This window comes from Psittacula echo, assembly GCF_963264785.1.
Source record: "Psittacula echo genome assembly, chromosome: 24".
Classification (NCBI taxonomy): domain Eukaryota; kingdom Metazoa; phylum Chordata; class Aves; order Psittaciformes; family Psittacidae; genus Psittacula; species Psittacula echo.
The window spans coordinates 1602232-1628794 of record NC_137759.1 but is presented as its reverse complement, the minus strand read 5'-3'; the positions used below and the strand labels follow the sequence as shown (position 1 = coordinate 1628794).

The 26563-nt window shown below is 58.3% G+C and overlaps 4 protein-coding genes across 8 annotated transcripts; 2 read left to right on the top strand and 2 right to left on the bottom strand.

Moving 5' to 3' along the window:
* Nucleotides 1–5551: 5551 nt before the first annotated feature.
* On the top strand, nucleotides 5552–7262 carry NR2C2AP (nuclear receptor 2C2 associated protein). Of its 4 annotated transcripts, none has more exons than XM_080634115.1 (5): nucleotides 5552–5973; nucleotides 6102–6192; nucleotides 6325–6430; nucleotides 6667–6735; nucleotides 6965–7262. In XM_080634115.1, exons 1-5 carry the CDS (start codon nucleotides 5933–5935, stop codon nucleotides 7078–7080), a joined length of 423 nt encoding a protein of 140 aa, XP_080490241.1. In that variant the 5' UTR covers nucleotides 5552–5932; the 3' UTR covers nucleotides 7081–7262. The 4 variants fall into 4 exon arrangements, with proteins under 4 accessions (XP_080490241.1, XP_080490242.1, XP_080490239.1 ...); XM_080634116.1 differs by having other exon boundaries at nucleotides 6606–6735; XM_080634113.1 differs by having other exon boundaries at nucleotides 6298–6430.
* A 455-nt stretch (nucleotides 7263–7717) lies between these two features.
* On the bottom strand, nucleotides 7718–12341 carry RFXANK (regulatory factor X associated ankyrin containing protein; the record flags this gene model as incomplete). Its single annotated transcript, XM_080634136.1, has 9 exons — nucleotides 7718–8153; nucleotides 8489–8569; nucleotides 8701–8767; nucleotides 9114–9239; nucleotides 10151–10251; nucleotides 10412–10477; nucleotides 10568–10648; nucleotides 11313–11381; nucleotides 11594–12341. Coding segments are annotated over 9 exons (1398 nt in total), but the record flags the coding sequence as incomplete, so codon positions are not given.
* On the top strand, nucleotides 12206–19681 carry BORCS8 (BLOC-1 related complex subunit 8). 2 transcript variants are annotated; one of them, XR_013958473.1, is made up of 7 exons: nucleotides 12206–12217; nucleotides 12344–12458; nucleotides 13629–13741; nucleotides 17573–17637; nucleotides 18181–18288; nucleotides 18734–18900; nucleotides 19184–19681. XR_013958473.1 is itself a non-coding variant. In XM_080634102.1 (5 exons), exons 1-5 carry the CDS (start codon nucleotides 12422–12424, stop codon nucleotides 19224–19226), a joined length of 366 nt encoding a protein of 121 aa, XP_080490228.1. In that variant the 5' UTR covers nucleotides 12344–12421; the 3' UTR covers nucleotides 19227–19681. The 2 variants fall into 2 exon arrangements, 1 of the variants encoding a protein (XP_080490228.1); XM_080634102.1 differs by lacking the exons at nucleotides 12206–12217; nucleotides 18734–18900.
* Nucleotides 19682–21051: 1370 nt separating this feature from the next.
* On the bottom strand, nucleotides 21052–25563 carry TMEM221 (transmembrane protein 221; the record flags this gene model as incomplete). Its single annotated transcript, XM_080633958.1, has 3 exons — nucleotides 21052–21569; nucleotides 21802–21887; nucleotides 25262–25563. 3 exons carry the CDS (start codon nucleotides 25561–25563, stop codon nucleotides 21052–21054), a joined length of 906 nt encoding a protein of 301 aa, XP_080490084.1.
* Nucleotides 25564–26563: the final 1000 nt, after the last annotated feature.

Sequence of the window (26563 nt, the reverse complement as noted above, 5' to 3'; positions counted from 1 at the left end):
TGGCAACAAGCAGTGAAAGAGTATTTCCCCCTCCTTTCCCCCCCTATTTTGCCCATAGGATCCACGGAAACCCGAGAGCAAAGTTCTCATTTCCGACTCCATTGTGCCAGAGTTTTTGCTGCGTTTCCTGCCTTTTGTGAGCCCCCCCTACCCGGCACAACCCCGGCACAGAGCTCTTCTGTTCCCCTTCTTTATGTGCCTGCAGCTGGCGTCCCCCATCTCCACATAGGTGCCCAAGCAAGGGGGACAGCCACAGGGGTTAATACCCCCATGGTGCTTGCCAGGATTGGGAAGAGGATCCCATGGGATTTGTGATGTTCTGGCTACTCCTTGCTCTGAGCGGATCCAGGTGGCCAGTGCTGCCACTCTATAGATCTATCCTGCTTTGGAAAGGGCACCCATGGGTGCTGGTTGGGGTTTGCTGCACTGTCTGATGGGCGCAGAGAAGATGGTCCAGCGTGGATGAGCTGATTTGTGGTAGAAGCAGGACCACTGCTCATGTGCTGGCTCTGAAATGCTCACCCTGTTCATGCAAGGAGCTGGGCACCCTTTGGGGTGAAGATGCTCCCATTGCCTCCCACCACAGCCAGGTCCTGCACCCACAGCAAAATCCGCATCCCACCCTCCTGCTGCCTCCCTGCTGCCCAAATGCTTCCTCCACCTCTTCATCTTCCTTTTCCAAGCTTCATCCGGGTGGCATGGGCAGGGTGTGATCCGCACAGTCCCACACTGGGGATTAGATGGGTTCACCCATGAGCTTGGCTCCCCCCAGCACCCATGGGTCACCCTTCACCAACGAGCACTGGACATGGTGATGAAGCTGCACCCAGCCTTGACCCTGATCCACGATGGGTTCATGGAGTGAAGGGGCCATGGGGAGAGCAGAGCCAGACTCAAACCTCTCCATGGGCTCAGAGCAACAAGGGGGGAGCAGAGGGACCCTGGGCACCCACACATCCACCTCTGGTGGGACACAGGGCCCCGGCAGGACCAGGGTGGCTGTTCTGCTCTTTGTCTTGCTGAGGAAGGTGCTGGCAGTGAGTTATTGGAGCTCTCCTCTCGAGTGCAGATAAATGTCATAACAGCCACCAGCCAGCGCAGCTTATGGATGGGGATTTAACAACACCTCTCCCCTGCGGCAGCAGCTCCATGCCTGGGGACTGCAGCCCTTGGTGCTGGTGGTGGGACCAGCTCTTCCACTGGCACCCATTTGGAGCCCTAGTGTCCCCCTTGCTGGTCCCTCCAGGTGGGAGGTGCCTTCATGGGGTCCCCCTCCCCTCTGGGCCCAACCTGGAGCCCCAACATTCCACCATGGCCATCCCTTCATGCAGGTGGGAGAGCCAGCTCTGTCTGCCACAGAGGGATGTCTCCATGTCCTCAGCCTTGCCCAGCTCAGGGTGCCTTCCACACCCCCAGCCCCACGTCCAGCCAATCCTTGGGGCACTGCCCCAGCAGCACCAATGGCTCTGCCCAGAGCTTCTCCAACAAGGCAGCACCCACCGTCACCAGGTCCTTGCTGCACCCCATGTTCCCAACCCCACCGGGGACAGGCCGGGTGGCTCCCGGGCAGCAGTGGATGGGGTGACTCCATCCCTCGGTCCTGCTGCCCTGGTCCCAGCCCTGGCAGGTTTGGCACTGTGTGTGCCAGGGCGAGCAGGGCCCCAAGCATCATTTTGAGCCAGAACGCTGGGTTTCTGGTGAAATCCTGCAGCAGTGTTGCCGTGACGACCCTCCTGCAGTTTCCATCCAGAGATGTTTTCCTTTGTTGTGACAGGGACATAGGGAGGTGGCCATGGAGCGATTGGGGTGTGCGGTGGCAATGGTGGGGGGGTCCAACTGCAAGGTGCAGGGATCTGGTGGGGCTCCATCTTCAATGTGGGGTTGGGGCGGGGGGGGTCCCTATCGGTCCAGCAGAGCTCTGGCTTGGCCCCAGACATCCATGGGACAGCAGAGGGGCTAGGAGCCACATGACATGAGTTTGGCAGATCTCAGCCAGGTCTCGCTCCCATCAAGAGCCACAATAGAGAGGTGATGTGGCCAACCCACAGCGTGGGGACAAGCATGGGAACACTGCAGGGGATGGAGAGGTTGGCCCTCTGTGAGCAGGTCACAAAGCACCCCTTGTCACCCCAATAACAGAGCCAGTTTGGGGAGGCAGCGAGGCTGGGACCTCCCCAGCTCCAGCACTGCCCAGTTTGGCAGCCAGGATCACAGCACTGTGACCAGGGTGCTGAGCAGCATCGCCGCTGCCATCCTGCAGGTGCTGAGCACCGAGGGACTGGGGTGCCAGGGACCCTCCATGTGCAGTGAGGGTCCCCGCAGCTGCGTGCCTCAGTCCCCGCAGTGCCGGGGGGACCCTGTCCCGTGCCCCATGGAGCCGCTTGTTATTCCGCTCAGGTCCGCGGGCGGCTGATGGAGCCGGTTCCAGGAGAGCTGCCACATTCATCGGGAGAGAGGCTTATTAATGAGGCCTCTGCCACCGCAGCTGGGGCCAGCGCTCGGGGCACTGCCACAGGGACAGGCAGCGGGTGCGAGGGCGGATGGATGCATGGATGCATGGATGGATGGATGGACGGATGAACGCCTCCATGACAGGGCAAACTGGCATCTCGTGCCTTGTCCAAAGGCAGGGCTGGAGCAGGGCAGGTTGCCCTGGTCCCAGGTCTGCTCTGGAGGGGATGGGCTGAGACTCAGCACCATGGACACCATGGACACTCTTCCATCCTGCCTTCAGCCTCTCACCCACTGCTTCTCACCCTGGCTGTGGTTGGTTTCTGCTTTTGGTTGGTGCCAAACCTGCCCCACAGCACGACCTGGGCATGGCAGTGAGGGCACGGAAGGGTCTTGGGGGTGCAGCATCTCCTTAGAGATGCAGAGACCCTGCCCTGGCCAGGCCCAACTTCCCTCCAAACCCAACAGCAAGATGCATTGATTTTATTTTCTGTTTCCATAGCAACTGCCTCCTTCCCTTCCCCCTTCCGGCAGCCGGACCTGCTCCTTCGCCCTCCTGCAGCACCCACCCCACCAGCACCCACTCCACGGTGAAGCGGGTAATCTGGGGGGAGCAGCCAGAAGGGATTGGGAGCAGACATGGGACATGATGCTGGTTCATTTAAGCCAGGGCAGTAATTGCCCCCCTGGCTGCCTACAGCATCTCCTATTAGTGGAGCCAAGCTGATTAATGGCACATCATACCCCACAGCACTGACGTGCCATGTCTCCAGCATCCCTTGTGCCATGGCACAGGCAGGGAGGACACTGGCACCGCAACAACACAACCATGAGCCCAGTGCCCTCACCTCTTCGGGAGAAACACCGGTTTGTGACTTAAAATCAGGGTTATTATAAGATAATTACAATTATATCCTTTATCGATTCCCTTCCAGAGGGTGCACCCGTCGCTTCTCGGCACCGCTCCTTCCCAGTGTGCAGATGCCACCACATTGGTATTTAGCATCAATTACCTGCTGTGCCAAATCCTGACCCTCCTGATGCCCGGGGGACCCGCGACCCCTCTGCTTAGGGAGGGGAATAAAGGCAGAGGAGAACAGGCAGGGCTCTGTGCCGGGCAGAGGGGCCGCGGGGCTGAATGCCGCCCGTGCCGCAGTCACCGGTAATCCCCAGTGTTTACACGGAAGTGGGAATCAATCGGAGCGAGTAATTAACGGCGAAGGGCACGAGACCCGCGGCTGCTTCGGAAGCAGCTCCCGGGCCAGGCCGGGGTCATGCCGCAGAGCTCACACACCGGCACCCGCCACACAAAAGGCACTGGCATTTGCTTCCTGCACCGCCGGCACCGGCACCGGGCCAGCGCCCCGGTGGCTCACGGCTACGAGCTCACGCCCGGTGGGAGCGGGGGGTCTGGATCGGTGCCGGAGCCTTGGTTTGGCACCAGCCTTTCCATTAGCTCTTGGATGGAAAGCAAAGGCCCCCCTCGGCGGGCTGGATGGCAGCCGGGAGCCAGCGCCACAGCCAAGCTGCTGCCGGCACAGCCGCAGTCAGCGCCTGCCTCGTTCCTCGAGAGCGAGAGGGTGAGGAAGATGCTGAGGCTGAAGAGCCCCCGGGGCGGGAGCGCTGCCCCCGTTCCCCTCAGGGTCACTGGAGCGATGAGGACAGGGACAGCAGGCGCGGGCAGGAGGTGACGTGGGGAGCGGTGGCACAAGTGGCAGATGTGTCCCCAGCACACAGTTAGCCCAGGGGCGAGCACGGCTCTGGCGGGTTTTGACCCAATTCTTCAGGCAAAACTCGGCAGGGGGAAATGGGGAGGGAGGAGGAGGAAAACGGAGCCCATCACGCGTGTGCTGGTGTGTGTCAGCACATGCGTGTGCGTGCACAGACACATATGTGTGTGCTCCCTGACATGTGTGTGCGCAGTCAAGCACAGCGGCTCCAGATGCCAGTGAAGGATCAACTGAAGCAGCTCCTGTGTTCTGTGTGTGGCTGGGAGGTGATTTCTCCCTGCACAGCTGCTCCAGGCTTCCCACTGTGATGCCCATGGGATTGCCAGTCCTGCTGCGAGGCTGCCATGCTGGGAAGCAGGAGGGTTGGAGCTCCTGGAGCTCTGTGCTCGTGACTTGCATGGAGGAGGATGGTGGAACACGTAGGGATTGAGTGTGCAGGGACACAGGAGCATTCAGGGATGCTGGGGTGTGCGGGGATGCAGGAACGTTCAGAGATGCTGGGATGTGCAGGGATGTAGGAGCATTCAGGGATGCTGGGGTGTGCAGGGATGCAGGAGCGTTCAGAGATGCTGGGATGTGCAGGGATGCAGGAGCGTTCAGAGATGCTGGGGTGTGCAAGGATGTAGGAGAGTTCAGGAATGCTGGGATGTGCAGGGAGGTAGGAGCGTTCAGGAACGCTGGGGCGTGCAGGGATGCAGGAGCGTTCAGGGATGCTGGAGCACACAGGGATGCTCCAAGTGCAGGAACACCTCAGTGTGCAGGGATGTTGGAGCATGCGGGGATGGATGCTGGGGTGCCCAGGGATGCTGGGATGGGCGGGACGCTGGGATGTGCAGGGATTCCTGCCGTCCCCGCGGTCCCTCTCCGCTGCCATTCCCAGCCGCGCTCCGACAGTGCCACCTACCGCGGTGGCCCGGGAGGGCACCGGGCACCCACCCCAGCACCCAACCCCAGCCCGGCGGGGTCCCCCTGTAAGCGGGGTGGGGAAACACCCCCAAAACCCTGCAAGAGCCGGGCACGGAGCTTGGGGGGGACGAGGTCTTTGCAGAGAGGGTGAAGCACGGGGGGGGGGGCACCCCCGGGGGTGCTGCATGGGGGGCCCCGGCGTGCAGCGTCCCCATAGGCTTGGAATGCGGGGGGGGCTCAGGGGGTGCCGTAGAGCACAGGATGATGGCGGCTGCTCCCGCAGGTCCCCGGAGCGCCGGGGGGGGGGCGGAGCTCTGCGGCGGAGCGGGGGGGGGGGTGGGTCCTGGGGAAGCTGCTCCGCCTCTTCCTGCGCCGGGCGGGCGGTGAGTGCGGGCGGCCGGAGGGGACGGGGATGGGCGTGGGGCACAGCTGGAACGGGGTCCGGGGGTGCTGCGATGGTCCCGCGGGTCCCCATGGCTCTTAAGGGTTCCGCAGTGCTGCCCGGATGCTTCTAATGCTGCTGGGCGTCCCTCGTGATGTCTCGGGGGGGTTCTACAATCTTGCCTGGGGTCCCCAGTGCTATTCAAGGGTCCCAAGTACTGAAGAGTCCCTGATGTTGCTCGGGGGTCCTCAATGCTGCTTAGGGCTCCCCAGTGCTACCCGGGGTGTCCCCAGTGTTGCTTGGGGCTCCCTAGTGCTGCCCGTGGGTCTCTATTGCTTCTCAGGAGTCCCCAGTGCTGCCCAGATGCCTCTAATGCTGCTGGGTATCCCCAGTGCTGCTGGAGTGTCCCCAGGGCTGCTGGGGGTCCCCATTTTCACCCCTCGCTGTCTCTCTGCAGGCAGCGATGCCCGTGGAGCCCCTGATCTGCTCCGACACGGCCACACGGTGAGTCCCGGCCCCTTGGGGGGGGGGCAGCAGGGTGCTGCGGCCACCGCTGCCAGGAGGGGCCTCTGGGTCCCTGCAGGGGACTCGTGTCCCAACACTGACGCTGTCCCCATCGTGGGTCCCTGCAGGGTGAGCTCCGTGCTCAACCGGGATGTGAAGCACTTTGGGAAGAAGCACATGTTCGATGCGAGCGAGGAAACGTGTTGGAACTCGGACCAGGTTTGGGGATGAGGATGGGGGGAGCTTGAGGGTGGGATGGGAGCTGTGCAGGGGAGGACGGGAGCCGTGCACACGGTGAACCCCCCATTGTCCGCACTGTGACAGAGCCCCTGGTGTCATTCCTGCCCTCAGGGCACATGCCAATGGGTCACCCTGGATTTCCCCCGCTCTGTCAAGATCTCGAAGCTTCACATCCAGTTCCAGGGGGGATTCTCCAGCCGGCTGTGCACACTGGAAGGTGAGGAGATGGGTTGGGGCCATAGGGGTCCCTCTGCCTCAGTTTACCCACACCTACATCCCACAAGGGTATTTGTTAGCTATTCCCAAACTGCTGGAAGGGCTGAGGCCATGGGCTGGAGCAGAGAGGGGTGAACAGCAAGGACCTGGGCTTCTCTGGGATGCTTTGGATGCAGATGGGAACCTGGTCCTGGCCCTGCAGCAGAGCAGACACAGGGAGGATTTTGTCCACTGCAGGGTGCAAAGCAGGCAAAGAACTGGAGCCAATCTCCACGCTGTACCCCGAGGACAGCAACGCCATGCAGATATCCTTTGCTGTGCTGCGGGCTGGGTGCAAAGCCCCTCGAGGCGGTGTAGGGCAGGGGGGCTATGGCAGAGCTGTGATTTAAATGTAGACCTGTGGGTGCTGCTGCTGCAGCTCTCAGCAGAGCTGGAGCTGCTCCAGACATCCCCAGCCATGGTGCACCCCTTGGAGCGGGTTTCCACGTGTCCTGGCATCCCCCTGCCTGTTTCAATCCTTTACGGACCCCACACAGATTCCAGGTGGAGGAGACGGTGCTGGATAAGCTGAAGATCACGTTTGAGAACAGCACTGACTTCTTTGGGAGGATCGTTGTGTACCACCTCGGGGTGCTGGGGGAGAGGCTCTAGGGCAGCACAGGGGGGCTGCTCCCCATTGCCTGTGCTCCCTGTGTGGAGGGGGGGACAGACATACAGCCCCCAGCTGCACCCCGAGGTGCTGGCGGGGACCCCCTGTCCCATGGGATGGCAGTGGCAGAGGGACACTAGTGCAGAGATCCATGGGCTGGACTTTGAGCCCATGGTGGGACACAGCCTGTGCAAGTGGATGAATAAATGATGTCCCTGCTCCTCCCTCGCTGCTCCTTGGGCAAGTGGCACCCTGGGACGGAGCCCATGGCTCTGCCACGGCCATGCTGGTGTGTGGCTGGAGCAGAAGCGAGAAGCGTCCCCTCCCTGGGCTCTGCCTGTCTCTCACCTTTCCCAACCACCCCTGAACTTCTTGGAGCAGCTCTATGCAGCCCCACAGGCTCCAGCTTGGGATGGCACCGTGCTGGCTGCCAGCCGGGGCCGTGCTGTGTTCCTGGCTGGCAGGGTGATGCTTCCTGCTGGGTTCTGCTCCTGCCTGTGGGTATTTCCCTGGCTGGTTATAGCATGGTGTGGAGGGAGGGCTTGGCAAGTTTATGGGCATAAGAGGGAGCTTCCCTCTTCAAAGAGACAGCTCTGGAGAGGAATACCAGGCCTTGAAGAGGTTGGTTGGCCCAGTTCCCCTCGTGGTTGCCCAGTAGCTGGTGCTGGATCAGGGCCTGGCAGCTGTGACAGGATAGGGCTCCACATGGCTGTTTCGAGTTTAATTCCAAGGACATGATACCTGTTTGCATGGTTTGAATGCAAACACAAGTGCAGCAGCTGAGCCTGGACACAGCAGAAGAGCGAGTGTCCCCGGGTGTGAGGCCCCATGGCCATGTCACCTCAGAAGAGGCACTGATGCACCCAGGACAGGCAGTTCCCAGCTTCCTCGATGTCCTTGCTTGAAGCATGGCACCATTGCCCATTCCCGAATGGCTGGGTAAGGTCATGGTGTTCCCAGAGGAGAGCCCTGTGCCAGGTGGGAGCAGAGCTGGAGCTGCAGGAGGAGCAGCCGTGTCATTCCAGCTCCTTGTTCTGAAATAGCTTGAGGATGTGGTTTTCCATAACCTGTTGGACTAACGAAGGGGAGAGAAGTGACACACGGGGAAGCCAAGCTGTGAAAAGCCAGGACTGCTGTGTGCAGGACCCTGTTTTCCAGTGGGAGGCTGGAAAACTCCTTTATCCAAGGGTCTGTCCCTATCTCCTGTGTCCCCACCCTATCTCCAGCACAGCTCTAGTTTGGAGGGGGAGCAGAGAGAACAGGACCCATTGATTTCTTCAGCTTGGTTTCTCTGCGTGGCAGAGCAGGGAGCTGTGCTGGAAAGTCAAGGAAAGCCCTGAGCAGGGCTGGAAGCTGGGAACTGCCTGGAGGCTTTTCAGGGCTCTCTGCCAGGCAGGGGGGGACACTTGCCTTTCTTGTGTCCCAGGGCCACAGCCAGATCCATCGGGGTGTAGCCAGAATCTGCCTCTTCCGTCAGGTCAGCGCCGCGAGCTGCAAGCAGGCAGTGGGGATCAGTCCCCTCCGGGTCAGCACAGGGTGAGGGGACCCCCAAAAGGTGCCCGTCCTTGGGCAGCTGCTCAAGCGTGTGAGGTGCTCACCACCGAGCAGAGCTTCCCCGTTACCTAGGAGGGCCTCGACACACTTGACGTGATTGCCACGCACGGCGTAGAGCAGAGGAGTGCCACCGTTCTGCAGGGAAAGGAAGGGGCTGTGTCACTGCCAGCCTCACGTGGGGCTGCCCTCACCCAGCTCCTGCTGCTCACAGAAAAGGTTTTGTTCCCTTTGTTATACAATAACTTAAATTGTGTCATTTGAAAGACAACAGCAAGTTCTGAGCACTGTGTCCTTGTGGCTGGAAACACCACCAGTGTGAACAACTGAGGAATGCCAGGTTGGATGGGCCGTGGGGAAGCTGCTCTAGTGGAAGGTGTCTCTGCCCACGGCAGGGGTTGGAACTGTGTGATCTTAAGGTCCTTTCCAACCCAAACCTATGATTCCTAACACAACTGCCTGAGCAGGCAAGCGTGGCACTCACCCAGTCATAGATGTTGATGTCCACGTTCCTCTCGAGCAGCATGGTGACGATGTCGGTGTAGCCACCCATGCTGGCCAGGGACAGGGCGCTCTCCCGCTCCTTCGCCAGCGCGTGGGGGTCAGCACCCTGGGGATGGTACCAGTGTTAGGGTGAAGGAGCGCCAGGGTGCTGCTGATGGAGCTGGGCAGGGCAGAGGCAGCTCACGTGTTCCCAGTGAGCCAGGCATGTTTTAATCATCATCAACATCTCAGGTGAGGACTCAAAAGCCCTTCTGCAGTGTCAGTAAATGAAGCCTTATGTGGTTCCTATCACTAGTCAAGGTGTTCCCAGCCCTGTCGAGATGCCTGTACAGTATCCACTGTCTCTTTTATTACTGATCTACATAGAAAACCTCCCTGTCGTCCAAGCCCTTGCCACCACAGACCTCTCCTGGACTTCATTATGTCCTTTATCAATGCACCACCTTATTTATTTTGGGTTCTGTTTGTCTCTCTACTAATGCACTTCAGACTTGCTGCTAATATGGTAACAGGGTTTGGGCGGTGCTTACGAGCTGTGAGTGCTTGCTAACAGTTAGATATGGGACAGAGCTTTGGGGAGCAGCTTGATCCAGAGTGCAGGAGGATCTGGTTCCTGCTTACCCCCAAGACAGTCCTTGACTGCAAGCCCAGCACTCAAGGACGTTGCAGCAATGAGTTCATTAGCTGCAATGATGCCTTGGTGAGCACATTTGCAGGCAGATTACAGGGCCCCAGTGATAAGCCTGATCTCAAATTACCAATAAGCAGATATTTAATTACAAACAGTTCTTGCTAGCTGTGAGATAAGTCTCTTCATGCTCTTGACTTAGCTCATAGCCTAATGGGGAGTAGCATCTGACAGGGCTTGAGCTGTTTGCTTTGCAAACGTGTCCTGTTTGGTGCCACGGGAAAGGCTGGCTGAGACGGTGCCAGGAGGGTGCCGGACAGTTTGGCAGCCACTGGGACTGGAGGGGGGGTGTCTCCTGTTAACAAGGTGCTGTGTAAGCATGGTCTTACCCATTCCAGCAAGTGCCGGACCGTTTCGATCTCTCCAAAGGCTGCAGCCCAGATCAGCGGCGTGAAACCTCTCTCATCAGGTTTATTGACCAAGTTCTCTCCTGCACAAACATGTATGAGACATGAGAGATAGGAAGGGTAAAGCTCCCTCTGCTCCGTGTCCTCCCAGTAAACCCAGCAAAGCCTGTCAAACTACGCTGAGGGTTTATGAAAGAGTGACCTGCCATGATCTGGGGTGAGACCCCAGAGAGCCACAGGTACCTTTCCGCAGGTGCTCCTTGAGCTGGCTGAGCTCCCCCTGGGCAGCGAGCTGGTGAATGGACAGTGCTGGGGGACAGAAAGAATTCACCCATCAGGCCAAACACTTCCCCAGCTCAGCACCCGCTGCCTGCACGCGAGGCGCGCGGTGGCACTCACTGTCCAGCGTGGCCGGGAGGGCTGAGACCTCGTTCCCTCGCTGCCTGTTTGTCAGCGTGTTCGAGTGCTTCAAGGGGAAACCTGGTCCGAGAGAGAGGAGAGAGTCAGGGCACGTCTCCTCCATGCACAGGGCGGAACCACACTGACTTGAGACCAAAAGCCTCCTGCACGCTCAGGTCTCATGTGCGTGATCTGAAGCTGTTCCCTCCTGTCCCTGGCACAAACTGAGCCCTGCAAACCAGAAATTATTCCCCTGCAGCTAAACCCAAGATGAGGTTTGAGCAGTGCCACAGAGACCGGCAGCTGAGCAGCAAAGATAAACCAGCCCCAACAGCTGCCTAAGGAGGGGCAGGGTCCATCTGGGGCACTGTGGGAGGCAGGAATCCGGCACTAATGGCATAATGGCACACGAGGGACATGCTCATGTTCATCCTCATATTTCCTAACCCTGAAGAGCTCCACTTCCAAATCTCAATGTGCTTTCAACACACGAGTCCTAGTTTAATTAGGAAAGCACATGAAGAGTTTGCCATTTCCCATTCCACTGCATGGAGCTGCAGCGACCTCTCACTGCCAGCGCAAGACATCACCAAGGTGATTTGGACTTGGCCTTGCCATGTTATGGGAGGGAGCAGCAGCAGCAAGACTGTTCTCCAGCTCTCTTCGAGGGATGAGACCCAGCTGACCTCCCCCGTGCCGGGCTCCCGGTGCGGCTGTGCTGAGCACCAGGCTTTGCAACACTCACTGTCAAGAGCCGAGAGCTCGGTGCTCTTCTGTCCGTCCATCGACGGCTTTGTGAGCGCATCTGCTCCACCTGCAAAACCAGGGCAGCCGCTGGGGCCCTTGGTGCAGCTCTCCGGGGAGCGGCCTGGGCTCCTCATGCGGCACAACGAGATCCGAAAGTCCCTGCAAGCACCCCGGAGGATGAGCCCAGTGATCCCGGTTTACAGGGACAGGCGCTGGAGGATCCCGGGTACGCACTTGCCCCACCAGAGCCCCTAAAGCCCCGTCACCCTCAGCACTCACCATCCCCATGGCCCAAGCCTGCCATGTCCAGGTCCGGCTGCAGACACACCGGGGGGGCACCGCTGTCCCCCGTGTCCCCACTCGCACTCAGCTCCTCTGCGCCTGCTGCTCCCTCGGCTCCATTCGCACCCTCTTTCGGGAGCTCCTGCGCAGCCCCGGCGTTCGGGGGGGTCTCCACGGGACGAGCCGCTGCTCCTTCACCTTCCATGGGGCAGCTGCCACACAACAACGCGTTAGGATGGGGGGAAAGTGGGGAAACCCGGGGGCGGAGCGAACAGAGGGGAGGGATAGGACTGCCGACTCCCGAGCACCCAGGGCCTGCGGGCCCCCAACCCCTCCGTGCCCTCCCGCTCGCTCCCCGCACCGGCCAAAGGACCGGAGCTCGGCCGCCCTCCTGCTCGCAGCGGGGCCGAGCCAGGGCGGGCCGGAGGGACCCATCCTCGCTTAACCCGCGGCCACCCCACTGCCGCCCGGCCCGGCCCGGCCGGGCCGAGCCTCCGGGCTCACCCCCGGCATCCTCCGCTGCGGGACCCCGCGTCCTGCCCGGGCACTTCCCCTTCCTCCGGTGCGGCGCGGCGGGGCCCGGCCCCCCAACATTTGCCCTTCGTGGCGGGGCTGTGAGCGGTAACGTGTCCGGTGGGACGGTTCCAAGGGGGGGTCTCCCGGCCCCGCTGTCCCGCACAGCGCCGGGGGGCAGCGCGGGGGGAACGGTGGCGCTGGGGCGGTGTTTCCAGCCGGGGCCCTTTGCAGGGAGGAGGAAGCGCCGCGGCGGTGGATTTGGTGCGCGCCGGCGGAAGCGGACGCAGCGGCGGGAGGGGACGGGACGGGATGGAGGAGCCGGAGATGCAGCTGAAGGTGAAGAAAGGTGCGAGCGGGGCCGGGGAGCGGGGTCTCGGTGGGGTTCGGCAGCCGCGTGGACCGGTCGCGACAGGGCCCTGCGGGTCGTGACAAGGCGTGGGCGCTCTGCAGCGACTGCAGAAGGCACGGCAGGGCCTTGCGGGCCGTGGGAAGGCCCCAGGTGGCGATTCAGTGGCTGATAATTGGGTGTCGCGGTCACAACAGAGCCCCGAAAGGCCCCGCGGGCTTAGTCGCGATAAGGACCGGTAAATTGGGGCAAGGCAGGGGACGACGTGGCCCGGCAGGACCCCACCGCTGGGGACAGAGCCGTGGGGGCCCTCGGAGCCCGGCCCTGCCTTGTGTCCCTGCTCTGGCTCGTCCTCTGCCTGCCTGCTCCGCTGCGAGGGTCCGCTGGGTCCCTGGTGTCAGACGGACACACAGCGGCTGTGCTTGTCCCGGGGGTAGAATCCTTCCTACAGAGCTCATTCCCGTTTGTGCGCTGCAGCTCCCCTGTATCCTGGCATCACAGAGCTGGGGCATCCGAGCGGTTGTCTCTGAAACCAAAGCTCCGAAGGGAGCAGGAATGAAACCCAAAACTGATGCAGGAGCTGAACTTGTGCCTCTGCCCGGGGTGAACGCTCGCCGAGCGCCCCCTTGCTATGAGCAGTGAAGCAAGCTCTGAGTTTGGGCTTTTAATTATCAGGAGCTGATAATTCTCCTTGTGAACCTGCAGGGAAGGAGGGATCAGAGCTGTGACTCAATTGGAAAGGTGTTGCTGGGTGGAGTGGGGCCTGGACAGAGCCTGGGCCAGGATGAAAGGGGTGTAAGGAGGGGAAGAGGCTCAGCAGCCACCTCAGAACAGCAGCAGAGCTTCCCTGGTTGGCAGCCAGCAAGCCTCCTCCATGGGCTTTTGTAGGACATCACCTTGGAGAGCAGCATCCCACTGGATGCCCTGAGCAGAGAGAAACCTGAGCAAGACAGGCTGGGAGAAGCAGCATTCCCAGCTAGGCACAGGAGCAGAGCCTGGGCTCTGCTCAGCTCCTTCCCCCCTCCAAACTGGTCAGTGATGGGCATAACCCTGAAAGCAGAACAACCAGAGCCTGTAGGGGACCATGGCAGCAGTGACGTCCCAGGCTGGCTCTTCTTGGGGACATCCCAAGCTCTCCTCTTCCCGTGCCTGTTGTTGCTCTTGTTGCAGTCACAGACAAGTTCACAGAGAGCATGTACGTGTTGGCCAACGAGCCCTCGGTGGCACTGTACCGGCTGCAGGAGCACGTGCGCAGGTCCCTCCCCGAGCTCGCCCAGCACAAGGTGAGTTGGGATCCATTTGGCCTGCAGAGCTGCCACGCTGGAGCACAAAGTGCGCTCCTGCCCTGCCCTGCCGTCCCTACTTCACCTCCCTAAGGGGGAGCAGGAAGGAGGGAAGAAACTGGCCTCTGGGGTATGAGGTGCTGCAGCACTCCAGCTCGGTGTGAACTAGAGAGAATGGTGCAAATTTACCTGTGGACCCAAGTCAAAAAGCAACTTGAGAGTGCAGCCATGATCCTGTGCTCTCACAGCTGGATTTGTGCATGGAGACAAAGAGAAAGGAATAGTCTGTTTTGTACAGGGAGGAGGGAGATGCTGAATCTTATTACCCCTGCCTGCAATGGGAGGTTTTTATTTCTTACATAAAATAAGGAGGAGGGTGAGGGGAGGGAAGGGGGAGAGTGAAGAGACAACTGAGAAGAGCCCACATGAGGCAAAGCAGGATAATGAATTGCATCTCACAGCTGTGCTCCTCCTTTCCTCCAGAGCACAGACTCTTTAATGCCAGCCTTGTTGTCCTTCTCCCTCTTCTGCCAGTCATGATTCATTAGGAGTGATGTCTCATGAATAGATTACTGCTTCATGTCTATGCTAATGCACTGTCAGGCCCCATTTTTCACCTTTGCTTTACAGCCCTGCTTTCCAAATTAACCTGGATTGTGACACTTTATTATTCAATTATTTATTAATGTTTTATATAGGTGTCTGTATGCAGTGGTTGGTGTATAGAGATGTACGTGTGTGTACAGCACGTGCTGCTTGTGCCACTGGCATGCAGGAGACAGGGTTGTAATCTTATTCGTGAGCTGTCACTTGCTTTCGTTTAATCAGGATAGTCCCGCTTTCAGGGAATGCGTCCTGAACAAAAGGAAATGGAGCAAATTGTATGACAAGTCTTGCAGAGGGGAGAGATCAGTTCCCATCCCTGAGTGGTGCCTAACAGGGATGAAGGTGAGGGACAGCGCAGCGGCACTAATGGAAGCGGCGCTGAGGGAAGGCACCAGGCACAGAGTGGTGTTGAGCAGTGGGTTTTTATGCCAAGCTAGGGCTCTGAAAACCTTTGGTTCTCTCATTTTCCCTGCTCTTTGCAGTTATCTGCAGCGTTCTGTGACCTCTCTGCCTCATCTAAGTTCATTTCCCAACTGCAGCCCTCCCAGAGAATCCTCTTTTGTAGCCAGAATTCCTGCTGGTTTTCACTTGTGAGAAAGGAGGTCATGCTGTCCTGTGAATGCCAGCAGCATCTGTGAGGACCCTGCACCGTCTGTGTGACTGCAGCCTCACAAGCATCAGATCCCTTTGGTCTTCAATGCCTTCATGTTCAGCCTTGCAGCCTCCCTCCTGCCCTGCTCTCTAACCCAGCTGGAGCAGCGGCGGCCTTGGCACACGAGGAAGAGCTCTGTGCAGTAACAGTGTGTGGCAGGACAAAGCTGAACTGATCACACAGTGCCCTGGTGTAACCCCAGTGCCTGTTTGCCTCTCCAGTGTTAGAAGTGGGAGAGAATGGAAAGAAAATGGTTTGTGGCAGCTGGAATAGAGCTGCTGCAAGGGACATTTCCTCCAGCCCCATCAGCTTCCCATGTTCTCCTCCCTGCTGGTAACTGGTAGGAACTGGGAGGATTAAACGTAACTCAGGCCTGACTGTGCTGCCAAGCTGCTGGCAGTGGGCTGGTGGCCAGGTTCTCTCTGTTGTCCTTGATCCCACTCTCATTTTATCCCAGTTTCAGGCATTGCTGTTTGCAGTGAACAGGCTGAGCTTGACAAGCCCTTGAGCCCAGGCAGCCAAACCCCAGGAGGGAGGGATGTGCTCAGGGCCATGGTCACAGCATTCCATTAGATGAGGATGGATATTTTGGGTTGCTCTGCCAAAGCCCATTGGCTTTGTGTTTAGAGACTGGAACAGGAGGGTGTCAGCAGGGCTGTGCACCGTGAACACGCTGTCAGGTTTGATCTGGATCAGAGCAAAGGCATTAAAGTGCTTTAAATGCTTCAGAATAGAAAAGAAGAAAAAGAAATGTTCTGTATGGATCTGTTCTTAAGTAATTTAGTCCCAAGATGTAGGTAATGTATAAAGGAAATGGGATTTATTGGTGGTTTCCAGCTTTCCCTCAGCCATGCAGCAACTCCATCTCTGGCTGTAAATGGTCCTGAGACACAGCCTTTGAAATTCCCAGGGTTCAGCCTTGAAAAAATTGGGAAGGAGGAGGCTGGGAGAAAAGTTTCTGCAGGGAGAAGGTCACCCCCATGCCTTTACAGCAAGCAATTTGCTGTGATTTGAGAAAACAATAATCTTAATACCTTCCTCCCATCTCTGAGCAGATTTACCACCTCACTGATAAGATCCTGGTGAAGGCTCTCGCTGCCTCCGCACATTGAGGCTGTGCTGCTGAGCCCTGCTCCACACAGAGCAGCCTGGCTGCATGTCTCTGCTCTTTGGAGAACTTACAGCTCCTCATTAATTTATTCCCAAGCACTAGTAATAAATCAGTAGTGCTGTTGTGTATTAATAGCTGGCTTTAGTTCTTAAACTGCATCCAAGGGCATAGCCTGGGAATCTGAAGAAAGGACATCAAGGAAAGAGTAAGAAGTGAGGAGCTCTAGGGAAAGGCTCTTGTTCCTAATTAAGGCCATGAAAATCCCAGGAAGTGGTGGGAATGCTGGGAACAGGCATCACTGCCTCTGATAATGGGAAATGACTAAAACATCCCAGTGCTCGGCAGTGGCAGGGTACAGGCTGTGACACCCACACCTGAGCCGTGGCAGGGCTACGTGGTTGTTAGAGATAATCTGGCACCTCTTGGGGAGAGCAGGGGGAGGAGCTGCAGGGAAGTTTGTGCATCCTCTGCAGCTGCCTCTGCACTCAACGCGTGCTCCCAGCAACGGGAGCAGCCGTGGTGTTCTGTGGAGCGTGGGTCCTGCAGGGAACTGCCTGGAGCGTGGCCTGTACAGGCTTGTTTCTTTTGTGGTCTCAAGCTATGTGGTCAAGCGTCCTGATGGAGGACAGCCTTTGAACGGCAGAAATGATTTTGGATGAAGTCCAAGCTTCTACCCCACCTCCTTCACTCACAGAAAGAGGCCCTTGGGTTTCCTCTGGCTTGTAGCTAAACCCAGCAGAATAGATGGGAGAATTAACTCCCATGAGAATGTATTTTTCAAGAGTGCCCAAACTACTTGAAGGCTTTTGCAATAGGTATCTATTGAGCTCTGAATTCAGCTGTGTTCTCATTGTGATTTGTGATGTTTGGTTGGTTTTCCCTTCCCTTGGAGCTAGTGCCCAGTTCTGTCCGGTGCCAGGACTGGCTGCGTGCAGCACTGCTCCACTTTGTGCCCAGTTGACAGGGTTCCTTCCAGCTCGTGACAGGAAGGACACGGTGCTGGCTGTTGCTTGAGAGCAGACACTGGGGGTTCAGAGCAGGCGGGAGGACAGAGATGCTGTAAAAACCTTTGGGAATTGCAGGTCTGCTGAAACAAGAACTTCTCAGAAGCTTTACCTGGCTTTGCAGGGAGGACTAAGGACGGAACTCCACAGGAGCTGTGTTAGTTCCAGCTGCCTGCTGGGCTGGACACACCAGGACATCCAAGTACTCCGAAGCATCCAGCTGGTCCCTTGCACTCAGCACCGTTGCTGGTTGCTCACAGCCTGACTGTCCATGGCTCTCAGCTGGCTCATGGGCTTAAAGAGCTAAAGCCAAGGGGAATTTTGCCAGAGTATCCAAAGAGTTGGCCTGAACTAGGAGCCCTGCCTGAAATACACACAGTAAATGCCCCTTAAATGCTAGTGTGTGGCTGTGTCTGCCCAGCACACACCTCATGGTGCCGCCTTGTCTTCTCTTTCAGTCCGACATGCAGAGCTGGGAAGAGCAGAGCCAAGGAGCCATCTACACGGTGGAGTATGCCTGCAGGTACAGGGGCCTCCTCCGAGCAGGAGGGTTGTGTTCACAGGCAGAGGTGCAGTGGTAGAAACAAAGCAAGAAGCTGCCTGTGGTTCCCTGGTGTCTCCCTGGTGTAAGCTGAGGAGAGAGCACAGTCAGGGTGAGGGTACAAGCAGTGCCTGTGGGGACAGGCCAAGGGGAATGGCTTTAACCTGCCAGAGGGGAGACTGAGCTGAGCTCTTAGGCAGAAGCTCTTCCCTGTGAGGGTGCTGAGGCGCTGGCCCAGGGTGCCCAGAGAAGCTGTGGCTGCCCCATCCCTGGCAGTGTTCAAGGCCAGGTTGGACACAGGGGCTTGGAGCAAGCTGCTCCAGTGGAAGGGGTCCCTGCCCATGGCAGGGAGTGGAACTGGATGAGCTTTACGGTCCCTTCAACACAAACCAGGCTGGGATTCTATGAAGTTGAGGGTTTTATTACCAGTCCTCTCTGTCAGTGTGTGCTCCAAACCCACAATGCCTTTGGAAATACTGACAGTCCTCCATCTCCCCCCCCCACCCCTCTCTGTTTGTCTTTCAGTGCCATAAAGAACATGACTGACAGCACCGTGTACTTCAAGAGCATTGACAGCCTGCTCAAACATGCCATAGCCATGAAGGAGCAGCTGAACGCTGCCCAGGGCCGCAGGTAGCGAGGGGATGTGCCACTGCCTCTGCCCAAGTGACCACCCTGGCTGGCAGAGGCCTTGGTGACAGTGCAGTGCGGATATACCAAGAGGTTCTCTCAGTGATAGGATTCTAGACTGTTATTTGAAAGAGCACACTGCCTGCTTTCCAGTGATCTCCTGGCCTTGTTCACTGGGAAGCAGATGATCCAGTTTATAAAAGAGTAACTGGAAAATAATTTATTTCCTTATTTAAAAAGGGGTGTTTGGTTGTGTAAAACATCCTTTTGTTGTGTCAAAAGCGTTTGGAGTGAGATGATGCTACTGAGATGGGGTAGGTGTGAGGCTGTTCTCTTGTCACATGTATGGCTCTTTTGGCCCAGAGTCCCACAGAGACAAGTGGTAGCAGAATGATGAGGCATTTCTGTATGGTTGCAGTTGAACTACAGCTACTAAAATATCTTCCAGCAGGTCTCCTGAGTCCAGTGTATGTGCCTCTGCCTCCCTCCCTCCTCCTTTTTGGAGTCTGACTGGGTAGGAGTGAGACAATTCCCAAGTGCCTACCGCTGACAAACCCACCACAGTGAACAGAGCCTCTGTGTCTGCAGCACGACTTTGCTCGGTCTCTGGTCCAGGTTCTGTATTTCCCTGCTGTCTGCTTGGCAGGGTCACGCTCTGCACAGCCCCGAGCAGTGCTGAGTGGGTTTGTGGTGGTGTGGCTGCAGCTTGCTCACCACCCACAGGGGCCGGTGTGTGTTGCTCTGTAGCCTACACAGCACTCTGAAAGCCCTTCTTGTCTAAGCCACTCTCCTGCCACAAGCAGGGAGGTTTTATCTGAGGGAGCCCCTGGTTCTTTGCATCCCTACGGCTGCTGTGTCCTCCCTGCCTGCTAGATGTGACCTCTCTTTCTTTTCACAGCGCTGTTGCCCCACAAGCCAAGAATCCTCCAGCCAGTTCCTGATTCAAGACTGGCCGTCCTCTGCTGCCTTCTCCAGCCCAGCTCCATGTTCTCCAACCACAGGGAGGAGGGAGAAACCACCTACTCAAGCTGTGAAGCTGCACCAAGGCATCTGCCTGCTTCTGCTCCCAGTACCGGGTGCACCTGAGCAGGCAAACCCTGCTGCTTTGGGGGGCAGCTCTGTCCCTTTGCCTTGCAAGAGGGAAACAGGGTGGTTCTGTGCTTGTCCTTTCCAGTTCTCTTCAATGGCAGGCTGCTATGAGGCATTCTCTCTACCTCTGGGCCACAGAAATATCTCTGCAAAACTAGGTCTTGCTTTCAGCATTTTGTGGGTGGCTGTGGAACGATGTAATGCAGGCACGCTTTGGCTTTGTGCAGGAGGCATTCTGCAAGGAGAGGGTTTCATGTGTGTGCCAGGGAGCCGCTGAATCAGGTTTCAGGGAGAACAATAATAAAAAGAAAACACAAGAAAGTTCTGTCTAAAACCTCCCCCTATTGCTTGCCTCGGGCTGAGGGCTCTTGGAGCCTGCTGGCTCGGCATGTTTCAGAGGGCACGGAGCAAAACAAAGACATGCAGAGCTGGAGCTTTTCAAAGGAAAAAGGAACTGTCCTGTTCTTCATAAAGCCAACAAGAAAAGGGCTGTCTCCATCCCCTGTCCTGCAGTGGGAAGCGGAGCCGGTGCACAGCTTTGGAGGGCACTTTACAATGGATGCAACTTCAGCGTTCATCTCTCCTGGAACCCGCTCTGTTCTGCTGAAGAATTTCCCAAGGATGCAGGGCTAAACTCGGTTCCCAAAGGAATTGCATTGTGTTCAGGGTAATGGGTGTCTTTCGGAATAATAGCATGGGGGGGAGAGGGTATCTCTGAAGTGGTGGCCTCTTTTCCCTCCCTGAAATGCTTTAGTCGCTGCTCAATGATAAGGAATTGGGGAAGAACGTGTGCTGCTGCTGTGAGCCAGGGCAGGGTGTGAAGCTGTGAGTAACCAGCGAGGTGTTGGTCAGAGGGACAGAGTGAGCTGAACCTACTTGTGTTTCATGGCAACAGCACTGCCGTTAGTACCTGTGCTCTGCCCTGCACGCAGCAGAGGAGCGGCAGCGCCAATGCAAACCCCTTCAAGAACCTCAGCCATGAGAGCCTGCACTGCTGTGGGGGCACCCAGGCAATTCTCAGGTCCCTCCACTGCTGAGCAAAGCCAGGGCTGCTCTAGCACAACCCTTTCCTTGTGGAGGGCTGTTGGTGACCGTGCTCAGCAAGCTGTGCTCTGCTCAGAGAACAGACATGCTGGTGACCAAGCAGCAGACTCTCTGCCACCTCAAACCCACACTCTGTGGCCTGCAGACTCCTCTGCTTCTATCTCACTTGCTCCTCAGTCATCTTCCTTGTTTTCTTACCCCCTGCCTGGCTGTGCCCCAATGGGTGGTTGTATGATCTACCTTGGTGTAGTTTTGGCTCCTGGGATGGGAGAGGAAGAAGGAAGGAGGCAGCAGAAGGACAGGGAGTGATGGATAGAGAACTCGGCTGGGATGTGCTGAAGAAGAGTAGGTCTGCTTATGGACAAGGTCCACTTGCTTCTTCTCACCCACATGGTTCTTTGCTGCAGTTACAGCTGAGGACTTTTGGCTTAGAGTGGAGGTGGTGTCTTCTCCAGAAAGCAAAGAGTGTCAGGCAGCGGCTGCACAGCCCCCCAAGCATGATGGTGGGAACACAGCCACCCCCTGCTCTGGTGAGACAAGACCTACGTTAAGCTCTAAATACAGATGCAAATCGTGGCCCTGGTGCCTGCGAGTCCCCTGGGAGGAGATGGGGAGAGAAGGTCCCATTTCCACTCACACCAGAGTCGAGTCCTTGCCCGAGGCTCCGGGTTTGCGAGACATCAGGTTCCTCATCTCCTGCGTGATGCTGTTCCAGGGCTTGCCCTGTGCCTGCAGCAGAGCCGACTCTGCTGACAGTGTCCTGTGTGTTCGGGGCAGGTTGTAACTCTCCTTCTCGGAGCGGAGGCCGGGGCTGCCCGAGGAGGTGAGGTTGCTGCTGGCCGGGGAGCCCAGCTGAGATTTGCGCTCCAGGAAAGGAGGGAAGGAAAATTCCCGGTGGATCTCAGGCCGAGGCCGGGGCGCAGCCACGTTCTTGTTGTTGAGATCGCTGGTGGAGGAGTCGCCGTGCTGGGCAGAGTCGTTCTCATACAGGGTGTGAGAGACCTCGGAGCGGCCGCGCCGGGAAGCCTGGGAAGCCCGAACCAGGGCATGTGTCACCGTGATGAGCAGGACAATGATGCCAGAGGAGAGGATGCAGGCGCTGGCGATGCCAGCCTCCAGCTCAAACAGCAGCAGCATGTAGATGGCGAGAGCTGGAAGGAGAGCATGGAACATCTTGAGGAGCAAGAAGGACTAAAGGGAAGCATTTGACCTGTAGAATTCAAGCTGGGGAGCCCTGGCGAAGGCTGCTCACCAAGAACAGCAACTTCACACTATGGGGATGAGCTGGCAAAGCCATTTGCAAAACACAGCCGGTGCTGACGGAGAAACTCAGCAGCTCAGGAGCATTCACAGCGCAGGGGGTAGGGGGGGACCAGCACTTGCCTGTCAGGTAGACAGAGACCCCGCAGCAGAAGAGGCCGATGGCAGCGTGGCGCACGGTGCGGCTGTCCAGGAGGAACCAGTCTGCCCTGCAAGAGAGGTGTGAGAACACGGGGCTGTGTGTGCTCCTGGTCTCAGCACAGGAGGAGCACTGGTGCTGTGCGGGGAAGGCTGCTGAGAAACTGAAACAGAGGTTTTGCATAGAGAAGGGATTCAGAGGCAGGTCACAAGGATTGCACCGCTCTGGACCAGGAGATTTGACATCACTGAACAGCTCCAGCTTTTCCTGCCTGGCTGCTGTGCTTCAGAGGCCGGAAGAGACAAGTGGATGGAGGCTTTTTGCAGGTGATTTGCCCCCGTTCAGCCAGTCCTGGAGATCAAGCAAGGAACAAAACTGAGCCCGCCTCCCCCATAAAGAATGACAAGTGAAGTGCTGGTATACTGACTTAAGCAAGGCCAGGTTCTTTCTTCACCCTTGGGACTGGATTTCTGTGCTCAGTTCCAATTGCAAGCCTTTTGTCTGGAAGGGGCTTGGTACTTGGACTGTGTTTAAAACACATGAAAAGTCCAGCTCCTTTCCAGCAAGGCCTTTTGTTTCCCACCTGCCACCGACCCCTGCCACCGACAGCTCTCCTTGGGCGTCTTTGGAGCCAGATTGACCTGGCAAACCTCAGTCCTCCCTGGCTTTGGAGGCTGCTGTCACCAGAGGATGCCTCTGTTATTGGGCTGGGATCGTTGGGGGATGCAGTGCAGTGTGGCCAGCAGGAGGTTGGCAGACGGGTGCCAGGCAACTCGGGTGCTTGGAGAGATGCTGGCAGGACTGCGATGTTTGGACACTGCAATAGGAGAGGGCTGGAGCAGCTCTCCTCTGGAGCCAGGCTGAGAGAGCTGGGCTGGTTCAGCCTGGAAAAGAGAAGGCTCCTGAAGGGGAGACCTGAGAGCAGCTCCAGTGCCTAAAGGGGCTGCAGGAAACCTGGAGAGGGGACAAGGGCCTGTGGGGACAGGCCAAGGGGAATGGCTTTAACCTGCCCGAGGGGAGACTGAGATGAGCTCTTAGGCAGAAGCTCTTCCCTGTGAGGGTGCTGAGGCGCTGGCCCAGGGTGCCCAGAGAAGCTGTGGCTGCCCCATCCCTGGCAGTGTTCAAGGCCAGGTTGGACACAGGGGCTTGGAGCAAGCTGCTCCAGTGGAAGGTGCCCCTGCCCGTGGCCGGGGTTGGAGCTGGATGAGCCTTAAGGTCCCTTCAACACAAACCAGGCTGGGATTCTGTTAAACAGTCCCTTGAAACAACTGACCGCGTCCAGAAATCCCAGGGAGCTGTATGAAAACGTGCCCTGGCTTAGCAGGCCCAGCTGAAGGGGCAGCAGCAGCAGCACAACCTTCCTGGTGCTGCAGGACCAGCTCTTGTGTTGCAGCATCCAGCTCCTTCTGCCCTGCGGTGGAACTTGGGCAGCCGAGGCTGCTGTGCCCTGGCCGTGGACCCCCCAGCATGGCCTGGCCCCTTCCCCTCCTCCTGGGCTTGTTGCAGCCCCTCGGCCACTGCGACCCGCGTGGGGACCCCCAGGCAGGGGCCGTTCACAGCCCCTGGACCCGCTCCCGCTCCCCAGGGAAGAGCAGCCGCTTTGGTTTATTAATTACCTGAGCCGGGGGGGACTGGGGGGGAAGGACTTTGTGTGGAGCTGGCTCGGACCATTGAGCGCAGCGCTGAGACGTGGAGTGGTAATTCAGTGTGACAGCCCCAACGTGGGAAAGGTCCCTGGGACGTGAGCGGGTCCCCTAATGAAGGGAGGCCACGAGGAGACGGCAGCAACCGGCATCCCGCTGCCTGGGCCACCACATCTCTGTGTCCTGAAATCCTGCCTTTTCCCTCCCAAACAACGGTGTAACCCTCAGTGTGCAGCTGGGGAAACTGAGGCACGGCCACATTGAAGTGATCTGCTTGAGATCCCCTGCAGAGGAGCACCAATCCGGGGCTCTCCCAGTTGCCTGCACCAAAGCCCAGAGCAGCTTCTGAGCACAGAAGCAGTTTAAAAGCAGGTTATTTGGAAAGAGCTTTCCTGCTCCGTGAGACACCAGCAGGTTCTGCAGCCCTGCAATGGTTGCTCTGTCCCTTAAATCCTTGAAGGAGTCACTGCTGTTGGAGCCTGGGCTCTCTTCTACCTGTGACTTTGCATCTGGCTGCCTGATTAGTGCTGCTGGTTCACACTCGGGGTCATCCAAGCTGACCCTCCCAACCTCGAAGTGGAGCATTTCCCAGCACAGATCTACACCAGAGCTCGGGCAGACTCACAGCGCAGGGGGAGTTCTCTGCTGTGCCCCTTTGCCAGCAGTGACCCAGCTCCCAAAGCAAAGCTGGCTGCAGGAACTCTGTGTTTTGCAGAAATATTTTGCTCCCCTTCCTTAATGAGCCTGCGAAGCATCAGCTTCACTTGGAAGATGCTGAGAGGAGCTGGAGTGCCTCCAGCCCCGGTGCTCCACGCAGGGCATTGATGGGTTTCTCTAATTAGGGACAAAAGGAACTGTTGAGACCTTACCAGTTCCTTTAAATGAGTTTTGTCTTGCTTAGGTCAGAGTGGGCCCAAAGTGGTCCCGTGGGGACCAGTTTCCACCAAGAAGCTTTTAAATCTGATTATTCACAAGTTGGTTTTATCTTTTAACCCAGGAGTGGAGCCGGTGCTGGGCAGAGGAGCCACCAACCCTCTCCACCAAGGAAGGGGAGAGGAATTGCTTTGGAAATGGTTTCGTAGGTGTAAATGTGCTGGTAATGATTAAGTCAACACATGTCTATGGTTAATGATCCCAGGCCTGGGGTCATTTTGGTGCTTCATGAGTGGCCTGGGCAGTCACCCCAGCAAAGCCCACTGCAAAGGGACAAATGCTCCTGGGTACTGCAGCCGGGCCTAGCACATTCTCCCTGCCCCGGTCCCAGAGCTGGTGTGGGTGACCCCACACGCTCCTGTAAGCTCAGAGAGGGACCCCGATGCACGCACTGATTTGCAGAGGGTTGGTATGTATTAGTGCAGCTGCTATAAACTTGCTCCTTGCACCCCAAATTAAGGGGTCTTGGGGTTCATCGGCCAGAGATAACGCTGCTTCCCAGGGATGATGATGGTGAATTTGGGGACAAGTGCTCTGCGGGTGCCAGCAGCATCGCTCGATCCTCGCAACCCCTTTTTGCACAGGCAGTCCCTGGGAGGGCCCTGGCAAGGGTGGGATTTGGGGTGCAGAAGGGGTCGGCATGGCCGTATGTGAGCCTGTGCCAAGGGGATAGGCACCCTGTGACAGGACCCTGCACCCCGAGCCCTCCTTGCACCTCCAATCCCTTCTGCGCCCCTCCAGCACCCTCCTTCCCCTCTGGCCCTCCACTCCCGCCCAGCGTCCCACTGCCCAAGATCCCTTTGAGCCCCCCCTGCACCCCGGGGACCCCCAACCAACCCGCTTGCAGCCCCCACGCCGCCGCTCTCACCGGTCAGGCCCGGGCTGCCCCCGGCACAGCTCGGTGCTGAAGTAGCCATGGAGGAGGCAGAGGAGGAGGCAGCTCACGTTGAGCACCAGGCAGAGCGCGGCCAGCACGGCCGATACCGGCAGCAGCACGGCGGCCGCCGGCTCCGGCAGAGCCCCTCGACCGGCACCGGGACCTGCGCCGGGACCGACCCGCCCCGACGGCAGCTGGAAGATGAGGCTGGAGGCGAGCAGAGCCATGGCAGCGGCCAACGTGCCGAAGAGTAACAGCACGGTCAGGGCCCGCTGCGGGTAAGCGGCGGGCATGGCGGGGTCGGTACCGGGAACCGGAACGAGGAGGGCACCGGGCCGGCAGGCTCGCTCCGCGCCGCGAAGTTGCGCGCGCGCTGCCCTCACCCCCGGTGCTCCAGTTGCTGGATCTCGGACCGGGAACTAGCACCGGGACCAGGAACCGGCACCGAGACAGCGGAGCTGCGGCCGTGCCGGGCGTGCACCTCCCTCCCTGCACAGGGGCGGTCCGGGCCGGCCCCTCTCCGCAGGATCCCCCCTGGACCGGGATCCCCTCCCCGGGCAGCTCCGCCCAGCGTCCGCCCCCCGACGGGGCCGCGGGCGGCAACTGGACTGGTTGGGGCTTTGGATGGATGAAGGGACCGGAGCCGGACCGGGGCTCTGCTCAGAGGGCGTCTGGGCTGGGGGGGGATGGACGGCGGGACGGGCGGGTGCAGCAGCAGCAGCTCCGGACGGTGCATCCCGCTGCTCCCGTCTGCTCTCCCTGTTCCCAGGGCCGGCTTCCCTGGAAAAATCCTGGGATCAACACCACCAGCCTTAGCCTTGGCGTGGGGTGAGCGGGGACGAGGATGGTGAGAAAGGGACACGGTGGTGGCCTAAACCTGCTGCAGAGATGTGTTCAGACTCCACCTCCAGCCGCAGCACCCTCGACGGATCAGGAGCAAGCACCCAAAATGTTCTCAGTCCAACAAGGCTGAGGAAGGACCCAGGAGGTGATGCCGTGCCCCTTGTCCTTGGGGCTGGGACAAATTTCCCGTGTCATTTATAAATATCCTGGGAAGCAGAAGAGCCTTTTCCCCTGGGATCTGCCCCGCTTGGGAATCAGGGAGGATTCGAGGAGGATTAATTCAGGAAAATTCACTCTCCACATCACCTATTACATCGAGACAGACCCTGCGCCTTGGGAGCAGCGGGGAAACTGAGGCAGAGTTTGGAACCCATGTCCCCAGCACAGCGATTCCTCCACCATAGGAGACAAGGGGACATAGGGGTAGGGCCTTTCCATGCACGTCCCCGG

What these genes read in the sequence shown, in the direction of transcription:
- NR2C2AP (XM_080634113.1), top strand. Translation starts at nt 5,933, where the DNA reads ATGCCCGTGGAGCCCCTGATCTGCTCCGACACGGCCACACG. An exon ending in TGCTCCGACACGGCCACACG is followed by an intron (nt 5,974 to 6,101) that starts GTGAGTCCCGGC and finishes GGGTCCCTGCAG; the next exon opens with GGTGAGCTCCGTGCTCAACC. An exon ending in CCGGCTGTGCACACTGGAAG is followed by an intron (nt 6,431 to 6,666) that starts GTGAGGAGATGG and finishes TGTCCACTGCAG; the next exon opens with GGTGCAAAGCAGGCAAAGAA.
- BORCS8 (XM_080634102.1), top strand. Translation starts at nt 12,422, where the DNA reads ATGGAGGAGCCGGAGATGCAGCTGAAGGTGAAGAAAG. An exon ending in GCAGCTGAAGGTGAAGAAAG is followed by an intron (nt 12,459 to 13,628) that starts GTGCGAGCGGGG and finishes CTCTTGTTGCAG; the next exon opens with TCACAGACAAGTTCACAGAG. An exon ending in ACGGTGGAGTATGCCTGCAG is followed by an intron (nt 17,638 to 18,180) that starts GTACAGGGGCCT and finishes TTTGTCTTTCAG; the next exon opens with TGCCATAAAGAACATGACTG.